The 22,663-nt window shown below is 49.6% G+C and overlaps 10 protein-coding genes across 10 annotated transcripts; 4 read left to right on the top strand and 6 right to left on the bottom strand.

The window, feature by feature from the left end:
* Positions 1 to 141: 141 nt before the first annotated feature.
* Positions 142 to 1,389, top strand: TRUGW13939_03816 (uncharacterized protein; the record flags this gene model as incomplete). Its single annotated transcript, XM_035486995.1, has 5 exons — positions 142 to 349; positions 443 to 959; positions 1,020 to 1,046; positions 1,108 to 1,155; positions 1,218 to 1,389. 5 exons carry the CDS (start codon positions 142 to 144, stop codon positions 1,387 to 1,389), a joined length of 972 nt encoding a protein of 323 aa, XP_035342888.1.
* Positions 1,390 to 3,196: 1,807 nt separating this feature from the next.
* Positions 3,197 to 4,852, bottom strand: TRUGW13939_03815 (uncharacterized protein; the record flags this gene model as incomplete). Its single annotated transcript, XM_035486994.1, has 1 exon — positions 3,197 to 4,852. One exon carries the CDS (start codon positions 4,850 to 4,852, stop codon positions 3,197 to 3,199), a length of 1,656 nt encoding a protein of 551 aa, XP_035342887.1.
* Positions 4,853 to 5,141: 289 nt separating this feature from the next.
* TRUGW13939_03814 (uncharacterized protein) lies at positions 5,142 to 5,514 on the top strand (the record flags this gene model as incomplete). Its single annotated transcript, XM_035486993.1, has 2 exons — positions 5,142 to 5,226; positions 5,297 to 5,514. The coding sequence occupies 2 exons, from the start codon at positions 5,142 to 5,144 to the stop codon at positions 5,512 to 5,514; spliced, it is 303 nt and encodes a 100-aa protein (XP_035342886.1).
* A 1,490-nt stretch (positions 5,515 to 7,004) lies between these two features.
* Positions 7,005 to 7,737, bottom strand: TRUGW13939_03813 (uncharacterized protein; the record flags this gene model as incomplete). Its single annotated transcript, XM_035486992.1, has 3 exons — positions 7,005 to 7,067; positions 7,123 to 7,604; positions 7,662 to 7,737. Coding segments are annotated over 3 exons (621 nt in total), but the record flags the coding sequence as incomplete, so codon positions are not given.
* Positions 7,738 to 8,921: 1,184 nt separating this feature from the next.
* On the bottom strand, positions 8,922 to 11,107 carry TRUGW13939_03812 (uncharacterized protein; the record flags this gene model as incomplete). Its single annotated transcript, XM_035486991.1, has 3 exons — positions 8,922 to 9,891; positions 9,944 to 10,292; positions 10,351 to 11,107. 3 exons carry the CDS (start codon positions 11,105 to 11,107, stop codon positions 8,922 to 8,924), a joined length of 2,076 nt encoding a protein of 691 aa, XP_035342884.1.
* A 1,023-nt stretch (positions 11,108 to 12,130) lies between these two features.
* Positions 12,131 to 13,419, bottom strand: TRUGW13939_03811 (uncharacterized protein; the record flags this gene model as incomplete). Its single annotated transcript, XM_035486990.1, has 5 exons — positions 12,131 to 13,008; positions 13,061 to 13,102; positions 13,149 to 13,208; positions 13,265 to 13,292; positions 13,345 to 13,419. 5 exons carry the CDS (start codon positions 13,417 to 13,419, stop codon positions 12,131 to 12,133), a joined length of 1,083 nt encoding a protein of 360 aa, XP_035342883.1.
* A 609-nt stretch (positions 13,420 to 14,028) lies between these two features.
* On the bottom strand, positions 14,029 to 15,021 carry TRUGW13939_03810 (uncharacterized protein; the record flags this gene model as incomplete). Its single annotated transcript, XM_035486989.1, has 1 exon — positions 14,029 to 15,021. One exon carries the CDS (start codon positions 15,019 to 15,021, stop codon positions 14,029 to 14,031), a length of 993 nt encoding a protein of 330 aa, XP_035342882.1.
* Positions 15,022 to 15,850: 829 nt separating this feature from the next.
* TRUGW13939_03809 (uncharacterized protein) lies at positions 15,851 to 17,351 on the top strand (the record flags this gene model as incomplete). Its single annotated transcript, XM_035486988.1, has 5 exons — positions 15,851 to 15,874; positions 15,932 to 16,094; positions 16,158 to 16,856; positions 16,929 to 17,022; positions 17,084 to 17,351. The coding sequence occupies 5 exons, from the start codon at positions 15,851 to 15,853 to the stop codon at positions 17,349 to 17,351; spliced, it is 1,248 nt and encodes a 415-aa protein (XP_035342881.1).
* Positions 17,352 to 17,624: 273 nt separating this feature from the next.
* On the bottom strand, positions 17,625 to 19,959 carry TRUGW13939_03808 (uncharacterized protein; the record flags this gene model as incomplete). Its single annotated transcript, XM_035486987.1, has 3 exons — positions 17,625 to 17,694; positions 17,752 to 19,772; positions 19,846 to 19,959. The coding sequence occupies 3 exons, from the start codon at positions 19,957 to 19,959 to the stop codon at positions 17,625 to 17,627; spliced, it is 2,205 nt and encodes a 734-aa protein (XP_035342880.1).
* Positions 19,960 to 21,641: 1,682 nt separating this feature from the next.
* TRUGW13939_03807 (uncharacterized protein) lies at positions 21,642 to 22,496 on the top strand (the record flags this gene model as incomplete). Its single annotated transcript, XM_035486986.1, has 1 exon — positions 21,642 to 22,496. One exon carries the CDS (start codon positions 21,642 to 21,644, stop codon positions 22,494 to 22,496), a length of 855 nt encoding a protein of 284 aa, XP_035342879.1.
* Between the last annotated feature and the right edge of the window lie 167 nt (positions 22,497 to 22,663).

Genomic DNA, 22,663 nt, shown 5'->3' with positions numbered 1-22,663 from the left:
ATAGCACTAAACTACGTTCATGTTTATTAATAATCGTTATTCTAGCTATTATTATTATTACTATTAAGGTAGCCCGATATCCTTACTTCCCTTCCCAATTATACAACATCACCACCACCACTTCCCCCAAGGCCAGACAGAATGGTCAGCACCGACCGCTGCTATGCCGTCTCACCCGAATGCCCAGTGTCCGCGACGACGCTGGGTTACTATCCCAACCTCGGCGCAAACGCCTTTTTCCTCGCCTCGTTCACGCTTTGCGCTATCGTGACTGTCGCGATCGGAGTATGGAAACGGACGTGGGCGTTTGGAATCGTGGTTGGCGCCGGGTTTTTTCTCGAGACATGCGGTACATCCTCCTCTTCTATCTCAGTACACCCCTTGAAAAAAAAAACAAAAAAAAAAAACACTTGATCACGTTCTGACTGTATATATAAAACAGGATACATCGGCCGCGTACTGATGCACTCCAACCCTTGGTCTGACCCTGGCTTCAAAATGGACTTGGTCTGCATCATCCTCGCACCCACCCTAATCTGCGCCGGAATCTACCTAACCCTAAAACACGTCGCGCGCACCGTTGGCCCCAACTTTTCACGCATCAAGCCTCGCCTATACACCTGGATCTTCATCCCCTTTGATGTGTTTTGCCTGTGTCTGCAAGCCATCGGCGGCGGCGTCGATGCCGCAGCCTCGGACACCACGCCCGTCAACGAAAAGACGCTCAAGGCCGGAAACGACATCATCCTCGCAGGTATTGTGTTGCAGGTGGTCAATCTTGTGGTCTTTGGGTTGCTCTCGCTTGATTTTTTTGTTGCCGCCAAGAAGAATTTTCATAATGCATCCCCTGAACTGCAAAATTCGTCGGCGGCGCGGATTTGGTATTCGAAGCGGTTTCGCATCTTTTGTCTTGCTGTTACGGGTGCCTATGCGGGCATTTTGATTCGGTGTATTTATCGGTTTGTCTCTCTTCTTTTTCCTATATCTTTCTCTCATGCAGTACTAACAAATCTATACAGTATTGCCGAAATGGCTGGCGGATGGGGGTGAGCATTTCTCTACTTATCCTCCCCAAACATTATTGAAACTAACCTGAAATCATCATAGAAACGCCACCATGCGCAACGAAGTCCTCTTCTACGTCCTTGAGGGAGCGTAAGCCGTCCATTTCCCTTGAAAACTATATATAAAAAAGGGTTACAAGCTAACTCGAGCAGAATGGTTCTTTACCCAGCATTCCTCCTCTCCATTTTCTCGCCGGGTCTCTTCTTTCCAGAAATGGGCGATGCGGCTGCCTCTGTTGAGGCACAGAACGATAATAATAATAATAATAATGAGAAGCAGGAGAATTCGGATGAAGGCGGTGTTGTGGGTTTGCAGGAACAATAGTTTTGCTGCTGTATTTGATTTCCTTTCATTCCGGGTTGTTAAGATGAATATAGATTAGACGGCTATCAAATGGGTGTAAATGCCATTGCTCAACTCATTATTTGAAAACACAAAAGAAGGTGACTCGAGACTTCTTAAGAAAGAAATTTCTGACGCCAATATCGAGTACATTTATAGGCAGATGGCGCAGATTATGCTACAGCTTTTTAACATCGATTTCAACCAAATTGGAAGCTTGCCGACTCTAGAGACGAAATTCACTGCGCCTCGCCGTCCGCTCACGTGGAAAGGCATGAGATCTTAAGAGTGGGAGGTGTTGATATTTTTGGTTTGTGCTCTAAGCTGAAAGATCAGATTATGTGTCTAACAGCGTTTAGGAGACTGGGTTCATGGTCTCTCATCGACCAGACAATATTTTGAATACGTTAACAATCAAGACTGGCAACAACTACAACTTTAACCGAATTCAATTGCAAGGCCAAGATATAAAGTGTTAAACATACTCAGGTCTCTTATTCCCGAACTAACCAATACAATCTATAACCGCGACCCTTTCAAACTTATCTATAATAATTTCGGTCTAGCAAATGTGATTGTATAAAGTAAGAATAATCTTACAATCACTAGGATAATAGACGTTGAGTAGATTTATGCCAGGCCGGCTCAATTATTTAGATCCGCTCCCTAATAGCTTCTTCTAGATCACCCTGTCAACGACGAGTGGGATTTTGAAGATGACCAGGCTCCAGAGGCTTCTAATCGCTATTTTAAATGCCTTGACATCTTCATGCGTGTACTAGAGGAAGAGGCAAGAATAATAGAAAGTAGCCAGATGGAACTCGCTAAGCTGATCAGGTGGTCTAGAGACACAGGCGCCATGTGGCTCCAAATGCTTCTGTCAAGCGGCTTTTTTGATACGCCAAGTTTCCCTCATATGCAATTACAAAAACATATGGGTGCACAGTGGTGGGATAAGTACATGTAGGACGGTGAAGATACAGAAGAAGTTGAGAAATTTGTGGCCGACAAATTGGATGACCTAACAGCATATGATGTGATCAAGGAGAAGGTCGACCAGTACAAGGTCCTTATGGACAACAAGGAGATGACAACAGAGGATTTTATTTCCGTTGTGTCCAATATTCTCAGCTCTGATCGACAGGTCTGTCCAAGTTAAGGAAGAAAATCTTGATTCTATTTTAAAAAATAAATTAAGCTATTATAATATATTTTATCTCAGTGTGGTAATGTATTAAGACTACGAAAAATGATAAACTACTAGGTGTGAAACAGTCCTCTTTAGATATTTGTGTTCTTATTAGATTAATAGTAATTAATCAACTTACAAGAAATGTTGTATCGTTTGTGAACCAGACGTATTTGGCATGCTGTGAATAATAGGTATACCAGATCGGGTGGTCACCAAGAGAAAAAAGATAAAAAAGGGGGTATCAGAACATGTATCAGATCTGAAAGAGATAGACGATCCTGCCAGGAAAAATAAAGACAAGGATTTTTTGCAGAATCAATAGAGCAAGATTAACAACTTGCGAGATATTATATCTGCATTTTTGATCCAGCCAGCTCAAATATTTTAGTCATACAGAAAGAAGCAGAAAAAAAAAAGAGCCACTGGGGCCAGTGTACAGTTGTGTCAAAAGAAATGTGCTTTGAAAGAGAAATACCAGAATCTTGGATTCTGGGCCAAATGGAGTCGAGTCAACAGGTCGTGTCACAATTAGTGAATGTTATGTATGAGCGTGTGATATGTATAAAAAAATTATTTCTGATTATTCCAAGGGGTTGCTTAAATCCCCTCGGTGAAGCGGCTGTTTCGGCTTCCATCCTGTCGGGACAGGCTTCGTCCCAGAGAATCAGGTCGTAAAACAGGAGTACCCAGTTGCCAGGGCGGGCTCGAGCCCATCAAGTCAACAGAGCTCCCCGTCGTCGCCGTTCTAGCAGGCGACGGACGCATCATAGCCCCATCGCCAGAGTCAAGCCGGACTAGGGGCGACTGGTGGTAGTCGCCATGAAAAGCGCTCATCGGAGATACGGGGCTGCTGGGACCAAAAGGCCTGTCTGGAATCGGCTCTTCTTCGATTTCATCGCCATATCCATCGCCTCCTGTACGGAGGACGGACTGGATCTTGCGGCCGGAAATCTTTTGGAAGCCTCGCTCTCCTGTGGGATTTTCGTCTGCATAACCTGGAGACGAAGGTTGCCGCCGGCCCAAAAAGGCGCCAGCTGCTACAGCTGTGTTACTCGGACGCCGCCAGGAAGACATTTCGGGGGCGCGCGGTTTGGAGCTTTCCGTGTCACCCCCCAAAACGCCACCGCGGCCAAAGGTGCGTTCAACTCCGGCTGCAGTTGCACGCCGCCTCTTCCATCGGAGAAGCAGGAATGCAAAAACCAGCAGCAACAAAAGACCGAGGACTCCGCCAACTACGCCTCCGACGATCTTTGGCGTTTCATTCACACCGCCTGACGAACCAGACGATTCTGCACCGGCTGTTGACGATGAGGACGACGACGTTGCCGATACTAGCGTGCCGCCGTCGCCTGATGATGCCGTAGAGCCTGCGGACAACGTGGAGGAAGCCGAAGACGTAGACGCACTCGAGGCAGGATCTGTGGTTGAGAGAAGGGTTGATGCAGATGCATCACCGGATGACGTAACAGAGGAACCAGAGGCCGATGTTATGGCAGAGGCTGTAGTCGAATCAAGAATTGAAGTAGAGATAGATGTAGGGTCAGAGGTAGAGCTAGGGATGGAGGTAGAGATGGAGGTTGTCGAAGCGCCAGACGTCGTTGCTGCAGCCATCGGAGCTGCCGCTACGGTTGTCTCTGCAGCAGCGGTTGTGGTCGCACTTTCCACATCGGACGATACCGACGAGGTATCTGACGCGATACTTTGCGTTGCGGATGATTGTGTAGTTTCGGATATTGAGGAAGAGGTAGCTGAAGATACCAAAGGCACTTGATGATTCGCTGTGGCCATCATCGCAGTAGCCCCTGTTGAAGGAACCGCTATTGAAGGAACCGCTGTTGCAGGAGCAGCATCGGTTTCCACTGGCGATGGAAGCCCCCCGGTCACCGGAGAGCCGGCGGCATTAGCAGGGACCGTGATGACGCCAAAGTCTGACACAGTAACCACGGCCGGAAGTGTCGAGACGGTGAAGTCGGCGATAGTTTTTGTTCCGCTCTCAATCAGTAAATCGAATTCGGTCGCCACATACGTTGTCACCGTCTGTACGACCTCGCCGCCGTTCCGTCGGTCAATATCATGGTGTGCGATTGGGGCCGGCTCGTCAGCGGCATGTGTTTCAGGTTGTGAGTGGACATCACGGTGGTGATGGTCATGAGCTGGCTGTATATCATTACCGGAATTTTCCGTAGCCAGCTTCCTCCGCGTGTCTGCGTTCAGGCGGGCGTGTTTCCGCGCATGATTGTGGTGATGGGTCATTCTCAATTGAATGACCCCAACGGGGGTAGGGAGGGCGGCCGCCTTTCCTATGTCCAAAGTCCTTGGGCGTGATTCAAGATAAGACAATGACCGGCATTCAGACGATAGAAAATCAGGCACTGGGCGGCCAACATTGACCTGTTGTTGTTTTGATTATCAAGACCAATAAGTGAATGCGTAGTGTGGACAAAGAATCAGGCGGAAACGAGATCAAGGAGCGACAATCTAGAATGGCAAGTGGGGAGGTGTATCCCGTATCGTATATTCGACAATCGAAATCGTAAAAGGAATGAAACAAGTCGATATCAAATATCGACAAGGTGAGCGAACGTCCAGCGGCGTGACGCAAATCGGTAACGAAGGAATAGTATTTGGTATGCGTTCACGGAACCTGCGTCAAGTCAGTCTCAACCTTTTTTAACCATTTCAACCATTTGAGTGCAGGATTACAAGCGAGGAGGAAGACAGGCAACCAACTTCAGCGAAGAAAGAAGAAAGGAGAGACGATGGCTAAAGCATCACGGCATGAAGGGAGTCACGACCAGGAGCCTTGGGCAATTGCATTCTCAGCCTTCGGGACGAGTTCAATGAAGGTCAAAAACCAAAAGGTCAAGTCGGAAGTCGAAAGTGCAAAGCAAAGCAAAGCAAACAGACAGGACTAGACTCTCTCTCCTCTCGTCTGACTGCGACGTACGCGGTCGCAACAGTAGTGGAGACGGCGGGTTTTTGCCCGTTGCTGAGTCGCTGAGCCGTGCCTGGGCTAGCCTGGGCTAGCCCGTTGCGCCCCAGGTGGGGCTGGCTACGTCGTACCCACGGTACCGTGTCAATACGGTAATACAATACGTTCTCCATGCATTTAAATTCAATAAATTCAATACACCCTGCGTCGAACCTTTCAAATAGTCTAAACATTATTCATTATTCATTCTTATTGAATACCTCTTCAGCCAGTTTCATTAATCCCCAGGCCTGAGACATAATTGATAACACGCATTTTTATAGCATGCACTCGGGACATAAGACATAACCCTGGCAATAATCCTGTAACAATGCGATTGGACCGGCGTCTGTCGATAGCGGCTCGTCTCTGCAACCGTGCAGCCAGGATGATCGGGTCAATATTAAATATCACTCGTGCGTCGTCAAACGTAAGACTGGCCAGTGCTTCTTCGCTTGACTGTTCAGTGTTTTGCAATCAAAACAGCTGACGTCTCATCTGGATCGATCTTTTTGTTTCGGGGAATTACGTATGTTTTCCACCCCCCTGATCCACTGCCTCGTATATTACGTCTCACTCTGGGCTTCTGAAAGTTCTGATAAACCCCAAAGTATATCGTGTCAATCCTACTCTCAGTCTGTACAAGTCCCAAGCAAAGAATAATTGCAATGTTCCATTGATTAAATATTCCATGCTGATCCCGTCCTTCTGGCAGACGGTGGCGTCACAGCTTAACCTTAACGCGGAATCCGTCCCTGACGCTAATCCCAATACAGAACCATGTTTAATTGCACCGGGCGGGCCGACTGTTGATTCCGGCGCTAGTAATTTTGCGCTCTGTTCTGCATGTGTATGTGTATGTATCAGACTGTCAGCGCTCTGCGTGTCAAACATACAACAACCGCAGTAATAATGATGATATTAAATAACTAGATAATAACTGTAACAGCATGAATTGCAGCCAGCCTCCTCATCGGTCCGTCAAATGAGATCATCACGGGCCAATTACCGTCTTCGATCCATCGCCAGATACATCTTAGTAACAGAATCCTACAAATGACCGCTTATTCTTTATTCTTGCGAGTGTATTAATCATTATTGGCTCGTCAGATATCAGACAGTTACTCTTTGGACTACTACCGAGTAACTGCCAGCAGGAATACCTCCAGCTGCAAGACTGTCATACAACGCTATCACTACTGCTTCTGAATCACTAACTTGATATGTATTCTGTTTCCTTCAACAATCGAAGCAGGAAAAAAAACAAAACATGTGAATCTAGTCGTTTCACCTTGTTATTGTCGTTGGTCGTGAGGGGGGAGAAATTGGAGTGGGTTTTTGGCCTAAGATCAAAGGCAGAGGCGCAAAAGCGTATAATAAAAAAAGGGTATTTGGAACGAATATGCCGAAAAACGGGGGCAGATTGCATGATCTCTAGAAAGTCTCGAGCTCCTCTCCGCCTGCCTCTTCCTCTTCTGCCGGAATCTCAAAGCCGTCCTGTCAAACATTTTAGTTCAATTGCAAACTTTCTTCATAGCAGGTCAGATTCTACCTCGGTCGAATAAAGAATGCCCTGGATATGCTTCACCAAAGAATCCTCCTCCTTTTCCAATTCTGGGTCCGCCTCAACAGCAGTCTGCAACAGCAGCTCAATATCGCGCAACTTGGCAAAGTAAAAGTCCCGTTCCTTCTCAAGGCCAGCAATCGCCTCCTTTTGTGCCGCAATCTCCTGGTTCAACGCCGCCGAGTTCCCACCACCGACTCCTGCTCCCACGCGAGGTCGCACGCCACCGGCGCCCGTAGGTGTGGTGCCACGGCGAGCTCCAGCGCTGGTTGTACGAGCAGCAGACACCGGACCGGTAGCCGGGGCGCCGGAGCCTTTCCGGCGACCAAGGGCGTCATAGTCGCCCCCGGGGTAGTGCTGGTCCCAAAACTTCTTGGCCCACTGGAGGAATTCAAGATTGTCCTGCATGCGACATTTTACCAACTGCTCGACGGGGACGGGGCGGTCAATCTGGTGGCGTTTGAAAAGATCTGAGTCGGATGATTAGATATGCCTGTATGGATATGGGAAGGGAGAAAGTCACGCACTCTGAAGGACCTTGAAGTTTTGGAGGTAGGCGTATTCGGTGTTGACATTGAATTTGACGCGCGCCATAGGAACATCCACTACATGGAGCAAGCAGCCTCGGTATTAGCCTCACGAACGGTGGACGCGCGGAAAAAGGGGGATGGCGCATTTGGGAAGGGGAACTCAACTGAAAATGGAATCGAAAATCTGGCAGAATGCAGCTCTGCAAAAACATTAATCTCATAGTTCACACAGCGAGTGAAAGCATTCAAGCTTGGGCCAATAGTAATATCGAATCATAAGGAGGGGCTCGCATACCCTGTGCCGCACTGCTCAACCCTGGTGATGTTAAGCTGGAGCAGGTTGTTCATCCATGCTAACAGCTCTTGCCTAGCCATCGAGAATCAGGTCAGCTCCATGCTACGAAAGTTGAAAACAAAAAAGGCCATTCCAAGGTTCCAAGCCCATCACAACCGGGGAACGCACCTAGATTCACTCATGGCGGGGTATGTGAAGCGAGTCGGGTAAACAGTGCAAAATAACAGATGGACACAGAATAAGAAAGAAGAAAAAACGTCAAAAGTATGGAGATTACTGCAGCAGATCAAGAAGGGCGAGGGCGAGACCACCGGCGACCGATCTGAATGGGATTGTTTATGGTGGAGAGAGACCGGACAAAACACAACAGTCGGGGAAAGTTTTTGTTATGGCGACCAAGGCTGGTCCCGCCAATCGGGCTGCCAAGACACCACCGCCAATCAGGACTACTATTAGTGTTCTTAGTGTTACTATGTTCGTACCAGGTTTGGTCAACAATGATGATGCTTCATTAAATTATGTATACCTCTGTAGACTCGGACAGGATTGTATGTAGAGGCAAGATGCAGAGTAATGTACATCCAAAGAAACAGAAAAAAAAGAGTAATGCTGGGGGATGCCAGTCTATCCGGCCCTAATATCAGGGGTACTCTATCATGCAGAAGTGTAAGAATGAAAGAAACGAAAAGAAACAAGCCGGAAGAAACAACAAGTAGCTACTCTATCGTGCTCTATCATGCTCTATCGTGGCCAGCAAGATATATAGGCCCAAAAGCTTTTGGAGAGAAGAAGAAGAAAAAAACCAAGGGACTCAAGTCCAATATGACGGGACAATTTCAACAAGGCAGATCGATGCCAAATGCAAAAAATGAAATGAACAAACTCAAGCGTAGCTGCACAGGCAGTCGAGGGGGAATCTAAAAACAAGAAGCGAAAAGAAAGAAAGGAAGGAAGGGTTTGTGTTACTCCTCCAACAAGTCAATGCCATCCAAGCCATACCCAAAATCCATAATCACGGTCCGCGAGTCCTGGCTGGTGGCAACAATGCGCCGGTAGTCTGACTTAGCGCTCAACATCCAGCTCGTCGTCCATCCAGGAAGATCGATGGAGAGCTCGCCGGAGGTGGCATCGAAGACTTTGACGCTGAAATCGTAGCTTCCACTGACGATGCGGTTGTTGAGGGCGTCTAGATGCAAAGACCGCACTAGACCAGAGTGGCCCTTGATCTCTCCAATCATGTCACCCGTGTTGGCATCGTATTGGTAAATGACCTGGTCATTGCCGCCAGCCAGGATGGTTCGCGCGTCCTCACTGAACTCAATGCACGCAAGTCCATGGTCTTTGCTGGAGAACTCCTTGACACAAACACCGGATGCGATGTTCCACAGCTTGGCTACACCGTCTCCGCTGGCTGACACAAGAAGGTCGCCGCGCAGCTGAAGAGCGTTAACGGGTCCCCGGTGGCCAAGCAATCTCTTAACCAGCCGTCCGGTTTCCCGGTCCCAGATGCAGATAGTCGTGTCCTTTGAACATGAGATGATGTATCGGTCGTCAAAGCAGCAGTCTAGGACACCTGCCCTATGACCGACCAATCGTCTAATTGGCTTGTAGTCATTCTTCACATCCCACACGATGCAGGTGAAATCAGAGGATCCAGTGACCATGATTTCGTCATCGAACTGAAGGCAGAGGATGGACGCATTGTGGCACTCGGGCAACTGGACTGCACGGTCGATAACATCCTTCCAGGCCTGACTCGGAGGGCAAATGGAGAGGAATGGCTGGTTGCCCAAAGGCTGAGGGTTGGCGTAAGTAGCTGCGGATCCGCGCTGCTGGGCAGAAGGCGAGCCGATGACCTTGAGACACGGCCAAGGGTAATGAGCATCCCAGATGCGAATAGTGCGGTCTCGAGAGCCGGTGATGATTTTGTGTCTAGGGTAAAATCTATTAGCATTTAGAAATAGATTGGCAGCGCGCTACATACTCATCAAACTGCACGCAGTAGACACTGTCGGTATGGCCTTGAAGGTAAATGGCCGCAGCCTTGCCCTCCTTCCAGCGACGATCTAGGGCCTGTCGGACCAAGGTCATTTTTTTCCAGTCCTGATTGGGCATGGTCTTTCCCAAGCCAGCAGACTGCGACTTTTTAGCCATTGTCGGTGACCTTGGTGCGTGGCTACCGTATTCTTGACGGAAGACATTACGCCAGACATGGTGGCAAGCAGCAGCCTTGCTCCAAGACCTGGAAACGCATTCTGCCTTGACCAATGACTTTGGGTCCAAATAGGAAAGCACATGCGATACCAGCTCTGCCGGCAAGAAGGCTACCGGATCTGCAAGGGGTCAGCTTTTTTCTTGAGCACATGCAGGATTGAACTGGGTAGTATTCACCTATTCGTGCAATGCTTGGCTCTGAATCAGACAGGTCGGAGCTACGCAAGTCAATGCCGATTCCACTCTCTGAATCAAAGATCTTCGAGTCTGCCGCTGAAATGTTTCGACTAGACTTGTTCTGAGCCGCAGCGGCAGCCCGGGCAGCAGCACCACCGCACAACTCATCAGTAAACACGGGCGGCTCAAAGCCCATGCCCGGAATGAAATTGGCCATATTGGCAGTTGGGGCGTAAAAGGTGTGCAACGCGGAAACGCTGTGCAAGGATGGCCGACGGTTGATGCTCTGTTCCTTGAACCACGCATTTCGATGTTTTCCGTCCGGAGACGTTCCTCCTAGTTCCCCAGCAGCGTCCACTTCTCGATCTCCCTCGTGTGACGCATGCCGAGAGGATTTCCCTCGAATGGTAACGGAAAGACGGCGGCCAAAGGCACGCAGCCCGTCGACGCCATGGCGAATGCTGGAGAAGCTTTTTGCAGAGCGATGGCGCGGCCTCGGCTCTGGAAACTCGGATATATCTTGCAGAAAGATACTGTTCATATGGTCCTCATCCTGGCAGTACGAAAGCCCGCTGCTTTCCTCGACGCCGTTGTTGTAAGAAGGGTTCGGAGCCCACGGGCCAGAGCTCAACCACGGGAGGGCTGCAGTGGTGTCAGGCTCGTCCCCGAGGTTCGCGGTCTTTGGTCGAGTGCGAGAGAGCAGCAACGATGGGCGTCGCCTTACTGGGCGAGCGGCACTGGTATCGGGGGGCGTCATGGTGTGCGAGTTTGGACGACGAAGGAATGACTCAGGAGACCACGGGCGCGCGGAGTTTTTTTTTTTTTTTGGCTGAGCTCGTGCAGGAATCAACGTTCTAAATACAAAGCAGACTCACAAGGCCGAGAGACTCAGCGCCTTCAACAATAAAATAACAAATGAAGACGTAAGGGGGGGCACTGCTCCGGGCGCAGGGGGGCTATAAGTGTAATAAGAATATCCCCGCAAAACCGGTCCAAAACATGGGGAAGGAAAAGGGACGCGCTCCGGAACTCCAAAGCGGGACAGACGAGGCGTGACGAGAAGAGAAGAGAAGAGAAACGAGGGCTGAAAGAATGACGGGCCGAAAGAAGAAAACAGTGATTCAAAGATTATTTAAAGATCGACGAGGGCATCTCGGGAGCGAGGCTGAGTTAAAAAAGAAGCGCCTGAAGGGGCAAAGGCGACAAGTCTCCTTTGGGGCGGTGGGTGGCGTTCTTGCCGCCTGCCGGGCTTCACCGCCTTAGTTTTGGGTTTGCAGATTTTGCAAAAAAAGTTTTGAATTTTTTCAAACCTTGGGACCAAACTCCACAAATCTACTCTGTTTTCACTCTCGATCCGGCGTCCTGCAGGCTAAAAATGGAGTCGACCAGATCGGGCCAGGATGCCCAGTCCGATCAATGATCATCCGCCCGGTCCTTGCTGCATTGAAATTGCATCTGTCCAACTGTATGCAGTTAATTCGCTTTCGGTTGATTCAGCCAGGAACAGCCCCGAGTAGTATCTGCCGTGTAACGGGATTGAGAGTATCTTAGTAATAATATTAAATATATGTGTGAATGTACTCCGTAGAACAACTACTATACGCGTACGCCTACGCCGTATGCCGTATTCGGAAGGAAGGACCCTGCAGGCCACCCGACATTATTATCAACAGTCGCTCCTCCCCGGACTCTACCTAATTGACACCTACAACTACGGTACTTTCAGCTCCAAACCACACAACCGTCTACATTCTTGATTTATCCAGTGGTATATCTGTTCTCAAGCAAATGCCTTGTCGAACCCCGTCAAGGTGAACCGGTAGCGCACGTCTCCCTTGGTCATCCGCGTCATCGCCTGCTTCAGGTTCGCCTCGTTGATGTCAATCGTCTCAATCCACGTGCCGACGCCCTTTTCGGCCGCCAGGTTGAGCATTTGGATCATCTCCTTGCGGCTTCCCAGATGGCTAGCTCCGATCAAGACGCCGTTCGCGATCAGGTTCTGCGCCTTGATGACCTGTCCCTCTTCTTCCGGAAGCCCAACACTAACCCACCGCCCGTGGACATCCATGATGGAAAGGTACCGCGCCAGATCAAAGTTCTGAGACGAGTTGGCGCAGTTGACAATGAGGTCGAATGAGAACCGGTGCTCGCTGTCCCATCCCTCTTCGCTGGTGGCAATGAATCCATCCGCTCCCAGTTTGCGAGCATCGGCCTCCTTGGCTCTGGTACGCGAGATGGCCCATGTTTCGGCTCCGAGAGCCTTTGCAAACGCGATTCCAAGGTGTCCGATTCCCCCCATGCCCACGATGCCGACTTTCTTTCCGGGGCCTGCACCGTTGCGGACCAATGGAGAAAACGCCGTGATGCCTGCACACAGCATAGGTGCTGCTACATTGGTAGCCAACTTTTCGGGGATCGCAAAAACCCAGTGCTCGTGGGCGCGGACATGAGATGAATAGCCACCCTGGCTGATAACGCCCGTGTTGGGCCACTTGGAGCCGTACGTGTCGATCAGGACGTGAGGGCAATAGGTCTCGTTGTCGTTCTCGCATTGCTTGCACTCACCGCAAGAGTAGACCTGCGCTCCCACGCCAACTCTTTGGCCCTGTTTGACGTTTGTGACCTTGGCTCCTACCCTGATCGCGGTACCAACAATTTCTACCAGAGGTTAAGGTGCTGCACAAACAAAAACAACGGCGGAGAAACATACCATGACCACAACACAAGGGCCAGTTCTTAGGTCCCCAACCACCTGCAACCAATTAGACAAATCTCGCAGCTGCTATCGAGTTTCTTACCGCCAATGGTGTGCACGTCACTTCCGCAAATACCGCATGCTTCGACCTTGACGTCGACGTCTGGGAACTATTAGACAGCGGACAATAGAATAACGTTTGCATTGTTTGTTGCTTACCATGCTCTTCAAAAGGCTTCAGTTTAAACTGCAATTCACCGTCAGCGCAAACTCGGTCATCCTGCCGCCTCTTTACTGACCCAACGCTTCTGGAAATCAGCCCATGGTTCAGGACCGTCAATCATGAAACCCTGAGATTCTTCGGGATAAGGCATCGTGAGTTATCTGAAGTACCGTTGAGCTATGGGAAATGGCGAGTGGACTGAAAGGAGGAGGAAGACTGAAAAAACTAAGGTGCCTCGGACTCTACGCCGTGCGCCGGGTTTTTTTAAATCATTTCAGGTCCCCCACGAGCTATCAATCTCCACCTTGACGGGCGACACGACGCCGCGGGGTGTGCATGGGCATTGGAAACATGGACATTGGAAAATTTCCTGCGGCCCACTCTAATCGCCGGAATAACAACGAGTGACGGTCCTTGTGATCAAGTCAAAGAGAAATTTTACACTGAATCAGCCTATTTAGGGAGCATCTCTAGGCAATCTGCATCGATCGTGGTCCATATCTCGGCGGCTACGCCGATGATGCTGGGTCCGGCACCAATCAGGATGCCGGCCCCGAGTTCCCCTCTGGACTCGGCCGAGCCGATCGTATTCTCGGGTTCGACACGGCCCTTTGCGAATAATGGTTACAGGCTGCTATCCAGTGACAAGTCATCATACGGGACAATCAATTACACTTTGACTAGCGTGGTTCAAGTTACGATTGGTATAGATATTAGATACTGATCACATACATATATTGCCCCTCTATCATATAACGGTCTAAGCAAAGTCGGGCAGGCTGCGTTCCACAGCGATGATCTCTTGAAGCTTTCCTTCGAGATCTTTGACACTCGCCTCGTCCAACCTGCGCAACGGACGCCGAGGGTAGCCACCATAGCCAAAGAACAGCTGGATGGCCTGCTTTGTGCCGGGAATAGCAGATTTTGTCAGGACCCAGTCTCCGTCACTCAGGACCTTTTGCAGCTCAAAGGCTTCGGCAATCTTGCCGCTACTCCACAGGTTGAAAATCTGCACGCACGTGCGGGGGATGACATTGGCACCGCCGACGATGATGGCAGAGCCGCCGGAAATTAGTGTTTGCAGGGTGAAATCGGCGATTCCTCCAAAGGCAACATATGGGTGGTTTGCCTCCGTCTTTGTCGATGACAGCGGCTTGGTAGGGAACGGAGCTTGCGGGGTGATGGCATCGAGGGCACGAGCAACTCGGGTCAATTTCCCGGTGTTGGCACAGGTGAACTTGGTGCCTACAATGTTGGGGTGCTGAGAAATACGGATAATGAGGTCGGAATCCATATCAATGCCAGCGACAGCACCCGGGTAGTTGTACAGAATGACCGGCACGGGGGACTGGTCCGCCACGCCAGTGAAGAATTCATAGATGGTCTGATCATTGCCAACGGCATAGCGGTAATAGCTAGGCGGCACGATCAACACATATCCAGCGCCGGCTTCGGCGCTTTCCTTGGCCAGCTCGATAGTGCCGCGAATGCTATTCTCGCTGGCGCCTGCGATGATGGGCACATTGTGGTATCCGGCCTCATCGAGGGCAGCGCGGGACTCGCGCGTCACCGTTTTGCGCTCTTCGCGTGTTAGATGCACGGCTTCGCCGTTGGAGCCCAGAGTGACCAGTCCGGCGAGTCCGGCCTTGGCGAGACGCACGGCATGCTTGCGGATTGATGGGATGTCGAGGTCTTCAGTGTCTGGGTGGAAGAAGGTCACCGTTGGACAGTAGACTCCTGGGCGGAGCGTCATTTTTGAATATTTTACTTGGACAGTTAGTATAACAAGATGTAGATCAGGAAATGACAACATACGTTTTGTTTTTGTTTGTGTTATAAAGGATCAAAGTAAAAGTGAAAGAGTTGGATAATATTGAAGAAATCGTATATATATTTCCGGGAAATTAGGCACATTTATTGTCAAAAGCACGGCTTATTCTCCGCGTGCTTGTTCTGACTGTGATTGGTGGAGAAATCTGTTTCCACCAATAGGCATTAAAACCGGAGGCCCTCCGATATTCTATATCGATAGCTGCGGGGGCGGGGTTTGTACAGCAGAACAGTTTTTGAGAATTGGAATGGTAAATAAGGAGGAATTATGTATTCTGGATATTCCCCATAGATACATGTAGTGTAAACGTAAAAGGTAATGTAAAAAGTAAAAGCAAAGAGAGTATGTAAATAGAAAAAAAAATTCAAAAGCCGATAATGCATCTTATCGGCCTGGTTACATCATCGTCAAGAAAAACCATATACTGCCCCCATGCCACATCTCATAGCATGAGGACAGTATTTTGTTTTTTTTTATTAAGACTAATTAACTGCAAGCCCAGAGTACATAGCATCTTCCTGTCGTATTATATAAAACATGCTCTGACAAAATTAATCCGTTGGTGATTTGATTGATTGATTGATTGATTCCCCGCTCTGCTTCCTCCATCGGCTATTGAAATTGCTGTGAATTCTTCCGTCAGCCCAAGTTTTCCTTTTCCTCTCTCATCAATCAATTCTTTTCTTCTCGACAACTCTCAATCTCACTCCCTTCATCCAGTATCGAATTGACAATCATCACAAGAATCACAATGGCTCCTCCTAGCGTTCTCATGGTAATCTCCATCTCCTCCTCTATGTCTCTATATAAAACAGTTTTAAACAAGTAACAGGTCGGCACCGGCGAGTACACTACCGGCTTTGTTGGTGGTGGCCAGTCCGGCTCAGACAAAAAAGTCGGCGTGGTCGGCCTGACGCTGTTTGACCTGCGTCGTCGAGGCAAAGTCGGTCAGCTTAGCATGGTGGGCGTGTCGGGCAGGAAGTTTCCTGCTATCAGTGCGTATACTCCCTATATACCCTCAATTGCTTTCGATAGAAAAAACTAAGATAGAAGGATAGAGCAACATCTTCAAAAAAACATCTCAGACGTGTACAACGGACTCGACGTCTCCTTCTCCTCGTTCCCAGCCGATGACCAGACCGACCCGGAAGCATACAAACAGGCCATCGACGCGCTGGCACCGGGCTCAGCAATCACCATCTTCACACCAGACACAACACACTACACAATCGCACTGTACGCGATCCAGCGCAAGATCCACGTACTCATCACCAAACCCGCCACAAAACTGCTCGAGGATCACTTGGACCTCCTCCAAGAATCGCGCAAGCACGGCGTGCTCGTCTTCATCGAGCACCACAAACGCTTCGACCCAGCGTACGCCGACGCACGCGCCAAAGCCAAGGGTCTGGGCGATTTCAATTACTTTTATAGTTATATGAGCCAACCGAAATCCCAACTCGAGACTTTTAAAGCATGGGCGGGAAAGGACAGCGATATCTCGTACTATCTCAATTCGCATCATGTCGATATCTGTGAGAGCATGGTGCCCGAGTACACACCCGTAAAAGTGACGGCGACCGCAAGCACAGGTTCAGCATGGGATTTGGGCTGTGTGCCCGAGACTGAGGATACTATTACGCTGCTGGTCGAGTGGAGGAAGAAATCCGATCCGGCGCGTGTGGCCACGGGCGTGTATACGGCGAGCTGGACGGCGCCGCAGAAGGCTGGTGTGCATTCGAACCAGTACTTTCACTGTACGTTTTTTTTTTGTTCTTCCCTTTTATCTTTTTTTGCCTTAAAAAAGGGTGGTTAGCTGACCCAAGCAGACATGGGCTCCCAGGGTGAGATTCGCATCAACCAGGCCAAGCGCGGCTACGACGTGGCCGACGACAGCCAGAACCAAGTCATCTGGTACAACCCGTACGTTTCTCCCTCCATCTCTTATACACATTTCAAATTCAAATCTGACAAAAAGAAATAGATTCTACATGCGCTACGCCCCGGACGAAGAAGGAAACTTTGCCGGCCAGACCGGATACGGCTACATCAGTTTCGAAAAGTTCATTGATGCAGCGACCGCTGTCAACGAAGGGCGCGTGACGCTCGATGAGCTGGATGCGCGCGGGCTGCCGACGTTGGCAAACACGGTGGCCACCACTGCGATTCTACACGCTGGGCGTGTGTCGCTGGATGAGAAGAGGGCGGTGGAGATTGTGAGTGGTGATGGGCAGGGATGGGCTTTGAAGTGAGATGAAGTAGTAGTACTTGAGAAAGACAAGGAATATCATTGTATATCTAAATCAGCACAACACCAAGCATGCATCCAAGTGCAGATCCAAGATCAAACAGTATAACGCCACCCCAACCTCGATCGAGTTTTAATTTTAAAAAAATAGACACCAAGTACCGTACAAGCATACCCAAACTCCAAAAAGTAGGGGGGGAAAATAGCAAACTCCAGAACCAGAACCAACTCCATATATACCACATGCCCTCATATCAAAAGGTCTCGTTCTCGTACACTAAGATGTCGCGCTGGCTCGCGCCGAGGTATTGATCTGGCGATGATACGACCCAATCGGTTGAAAGCCCCTAAGACAATTAGAATATACCTTGAAAAAAAAATTAATTTTTCTGGGAATAACTCACCTCGCCAAATCAAAGCCCTCCTCCTCTTCGTCATCTTCATCTTCTTGCCCCGGCCGCCCCGCTTGACTTTCCGGCTCCTCTTCTCTTTTAATCGGCGCAAGCGTCGTCCTCCCATTCAAAACTCCTGGTTTACTCGGACTCGCCAGGTTCGCTGGCGGCGGACTGCTGCTTGGCATCAGACTGTCGCCTAGTAATACGCCTCCTGCACCACTACCACCAGCACCCCTAGAAGCAGCTGTCCCAGCTTTCAACGGACTCATGTCCGGCACGGGCCGTGCTGGTGTGCTTCCAATATCGGCGAATTTCCAAAACTGCGCCGGCGAGCTGATAGGCATGAATTTCGACGGGATCTGGGCGGTGCTTGGTGGTGGTAGGCGAGGTTGATGTCGCTGTGGTACGGGTGTGATCATCGATGATGGGCCTTCGTCGTAGTACGACGAGGACAGCACCGGTGGGGATCCTGTTGCATTGTCCGAAAGACCGTATGCACGTGCGGCGCCGTTGTTATTGCTAGTATTGTTGTTGTTGTTGTTGTTGTTGTTGTTGTTGATGTTGTTGCGTGTGCGAGTGGGGAGAGGCGAGGGCTCGTCGTAGTCTGTTGCATTGACACTGCGTGGGAGATCAGGTCCGGATCGGCCCAGCTTTGATCCCCTCTCAGGCGTATATGCCTCGACCGGGGCAACCGAGAATGAGCTAAACCCAGGCGATGTGTTTTGTGGGGAGTTTTTCGCGGCAGCAGCAGAGAAAATACCCTCATATCCAGAACCACCAGCTTGTCCGTTGCCGCCGCGAGACGACGATGGCGGTTCCTTGGTTGCTGGTGAGGACGGGGCCGACGAATTGTTCCCCTTTTTAAGCTGCTTCTTCCAGTACTCTTGCCGGTATTCGGGCGCAATCATCCACTTCATTCCCTTTCCTGGCTCGTCGGTGCGCCGGGGCACTTTCTGGAATGCCTTGTTGAGGGACAGATTGTGGCGGATCGAGTTTTGCCAGCCAGACTGCGAATGGCGGTAAAAAGCGTATTTTTCCATGATCCATTGGTAGATGCTGTTCAATGTAAGCTTCTCTTCTTCGCTGGAGAAGATGGCCTGCGCAATCATGGTCGCATAGCTGTAGGGTGGCTTGAGGTCCTTGGCCGAGTCCTGGCTGTAGTCGATTTCCTCGGTGCTTTCCATCATCATGCCACGGTTGTACAAGGGCGACTGTTTGGCCGTGTGCCCACCCACGGTATCCGGGGAGCGTGGCGGAGGAGTGACCTGGCGTTTGAGGAACGGTGGAGCAGGAGCCAGCGACGGTTTCCCTGGTGCAGCGCCAGTGGTACTAGCAGCAGCGTAGTCGGTGTTGTCGTATGGCCGATTGTTTGCATCAAAAGTAGGGTGGTCCCAGGGCACGTCTTCACCCGCAGCAATGCGCTGGGCACGCTCGACAAAGACCGGGTCGATGTTGGCCTTGTCGCCAGGCGTAACAAACATCATCTGGGTGTTGGCGATTTCAATGATATCTCCGCATTTCAGCACCGCGTCTGTCCCCCGCTTCAACATTCCATTGTTGACTCGCACTCCATTCCGGCCATTGACTCGAATGCGCCACGAGGCCGGTTCCCCCCCGTCGAAAAACACTTCGGCATGCAGCCTCGACACAAACTTGCTGGGCCCCAGATCGACATGGACTTCCGGCAGCGAGCGAGCCGCGATAGCCACGGGGCTCGATTGCTCGTCGATTTTTTGTTCTCGGTCCGGAGGGCGGCCCAGGTTGACGTGCAGGGTCTTGACATAGTAGGTCCAGTCGCGGCCGGCGATTTTGGCGTAAGCGCGGATCGACTGCTTGTTCTCGGCGCGGGCGTTGGCATGGTCGCGCATCACGTTTGCCTCTTCGCGGGCAACGTTTAGCGAGGCAATCACAGTGTCGACCAGGTCCTGGTTATTGTCGTTTTCGGGCGACGAGTGGTCGGCCTCGTCGCCGGAGGCAGGGTCGGGTGTGTGTACCTGGCGCGAGGATGGTCTCGAGGACGGCCTCTCGACCTGTCGAGAACAACATCAGATTCCGGATGTTCTTTGTTTTTTTTTTTTTTTTGGAAAGAAAAATAAAACTCACCTTGCGCTTCTTGCTGGCCGGGCGACTGGGCGACGAGTCCGGGGCCTCGGCGTCAGAGGTCTCCTGCAGTCGAGCATCGGTGCGGCGCGTGCGACGCCGACTCGAGGGCGGCATTGTCTTCAATATGTCTCCAGTCGGATGTTGAATATCGCGTAATAATAATGTGCTGTCTCGTGTAGGAAGATCGAGGCTGTGAATGCGTCGCGTCAACCTCGCTCTGGAGCGTGGTTGGTGGTGTTGTTGTTGTGGTCGGAATAACAATAACGATGATGCTGATTGATGATGTGGGAACTTTGCGGGCGGGACTAGATCGGCATCAGCTAGTGCTTCCTTGCTTGTTTATCTCTCTCGAATTTTTTCTGTCTGCTTTTCCCTTTTCACGTATGGTCATGGTATAGGAGAGGGAATAATATCGCAGATGTGTTTTTTTTTTTTTTTTTTTGATGACTCGTGGCGACCGGTTACGCGACACCGACTATGACGCATACCATGACACATGACGCATCAACACGGGAGCGCGAGAAAAACAAAAGGCTTTTTAGAGATGACTTTGGAGAGCACTTACAGTGAGTAATAATAATAAGTGAGTAATAGCGACAGAGATCCTGTCGTCTAGATTCTCAAAAAAAAAAAAAACCACACGAGAGGGAAGAAACAAATAAGAAACGGAAACAAAACAAACCGGACCGGATGGGAAAGTGAAAAAGGCAAAACCAAAACGAAAACCAAGACCCAAAGTATGGGGGAAAAATTTGAGGGAAAAAAAAAAAAAGGAAAACTCGCCACCACCGGTCTTGTTTTGTCCAGCGTTGGCAAATTCTTTGGAACACAGTTTGACTGTGTTTGGTTCGGCCAATAATGAATTAATAATTGGTGTACCACGGAACAAAAGAGACAAGACAAGGCAAGACAAGACAGGATAGAAGAAGAGAAGAGGAAGCCAAGTTCTTACTATATAGATAAGATATAAGAGAAGACAATTTCTTAACTCAACATTGAACTGGGGACATTACGGTTTTCTTGTCAGTTATTTGTTGCAACTCGGCCTTTTCCGGCGATGTTGTTCTGGCCGCATTGGGAGGATCGCCGAAAACGGTGTTGACGAGAACAGTGTTGTTGCATTAACCCCTATTTATTGTATATGTAATGATTGAGTAGTTGTGACTGCACAGATATCGAAGGGTTGACTCTCTAAAACATTGAACAGATGCTTGTAGCGTCAATTAATCTACACAGGAGGAATATTTACTATATCCGTCACTATATCCGTCACTATACCAGTTAGAATATCAGTTGGTATATCAGTATACCGTCTTGGAATATATCCTAAATACAAATACAAATACAAACGTACTCAGTTACATCAAGCTAATCCAATGCGTCATGTCGCACTTTATCTAGCCATGTTGTAGTGATTGTGGGCTGCATTCTCGATCGATCTGATCCCTGCGCTGATCACCCGATCCGGTATATTACTTGTGTTGTCTTTGTATATATCAATAAATCAGGTCTAGTTTATTAACGAGGTCAGAGTTTAGAAATGTGACTTTATTCTCTGGTTCGTCTAGAAAACATTAAAATACTATCAATTGGGCTGATTACTACCATCATTGATGTAGATGCGCAAATTGCGCAAATTGCGCAGCTTGTAGATGATCTTAATGACGAATATATACCCCAACTCCAATTCAACGTCAATTTCCCGCTACATATAAATATACACCAGACACTAGACACCACCTACATCAATTAACAATTAATCAACTCACAGTCACAACAAACACACACCAAAAAAAATGACAAAAGCAACCGCCGTCCTCATCGTCCATGGCGGCTACTTCCTCCCCGCAGCCTGGACGCCCTTCACCAACGCCCTCAGCCACGCCGGCTTCACCGTACGCTGCCCACGCCTACCCACCTGCGGCGACACGCGCCCTCCTACAGCGAGATTGGAAGATGATGTGCACGCTGTCCAGCAGGCTGCGCTAGAGTTGCGCGATCAGGGCCATTCGATACTCGTTCTGGCGCATTCGTATGGTGGGGTTGTGGCCAGTGAGGCTATCACTCCATCCTTTTACTCGACATCCTTGACAACAACATCAACATCAACAAACTCTAAACCGAACTCGGACTCGGACCTGAACTCGAATGAGAACGAGAACGAGAACAAGAATGAGAAAAAAGGAGGAGGAGGAGTAGTAGCACTACTCTACCTCGCCGCATTCCTAATCCAACCATCCACCGCCCTGGGCCAAACAATGACCAAACACATCCCTCCATCTCACGTGCAACTCGGCGATGACAACGCCGACGGCACTGTATACGCCCAAAACGCAGTAGAAGCGTTTTACAACGATTTACCAAAAACGCAAGCAGAAGAGCTGGCGCGCAGCAATGTCACGCACAACTGGTCTGCCGTGGCGCATACGGTGCGTGGCGCGCCATGGATGGATTTACCCACGGTGTATATCCAATGTGCGCGAGATCGCGCGCTGGTGTTTGAGTTGCAGCAGATATTGGTTGATGATGCAGTGGCGGCAGCAGATAAGAAAGGGATTGAGAGGGTTACGTTGGATTCAGGGCATTGTCCGTTTTTGAGTCGGCCGGACGAGCTGTTGGTTATTATCAAGAGGGTTGCACTTGCACAATAGATGGAACATTTTACGAGGATGAACACAAACATACGTGAGATCTGAATTTGGTATATATATGAATAAAACAGGATATGAATAGAATTGCTCCAATCACCAGAGCCTCAACACAAAAAGAAAAGAAAAAGAGAAGGTCATGTACTTATAAAATAAATGAGACAACGTGG

Source organism: Talaromyces rugulosus, chromosome II (assembly GCF_013368755.1).
Source record: "Talaromyces rugulosus chromosome II, complete sequence".
NCBI lineage: Eukaryota > Fungi > Ascomycota > Eurotiomycetes > Eurotiales > Trichocomaceae > Talaromyces > Talaromyces rugulosus.
This window is presented reverse-complemented; position numbering and strand designations above follow the sequence as displayed.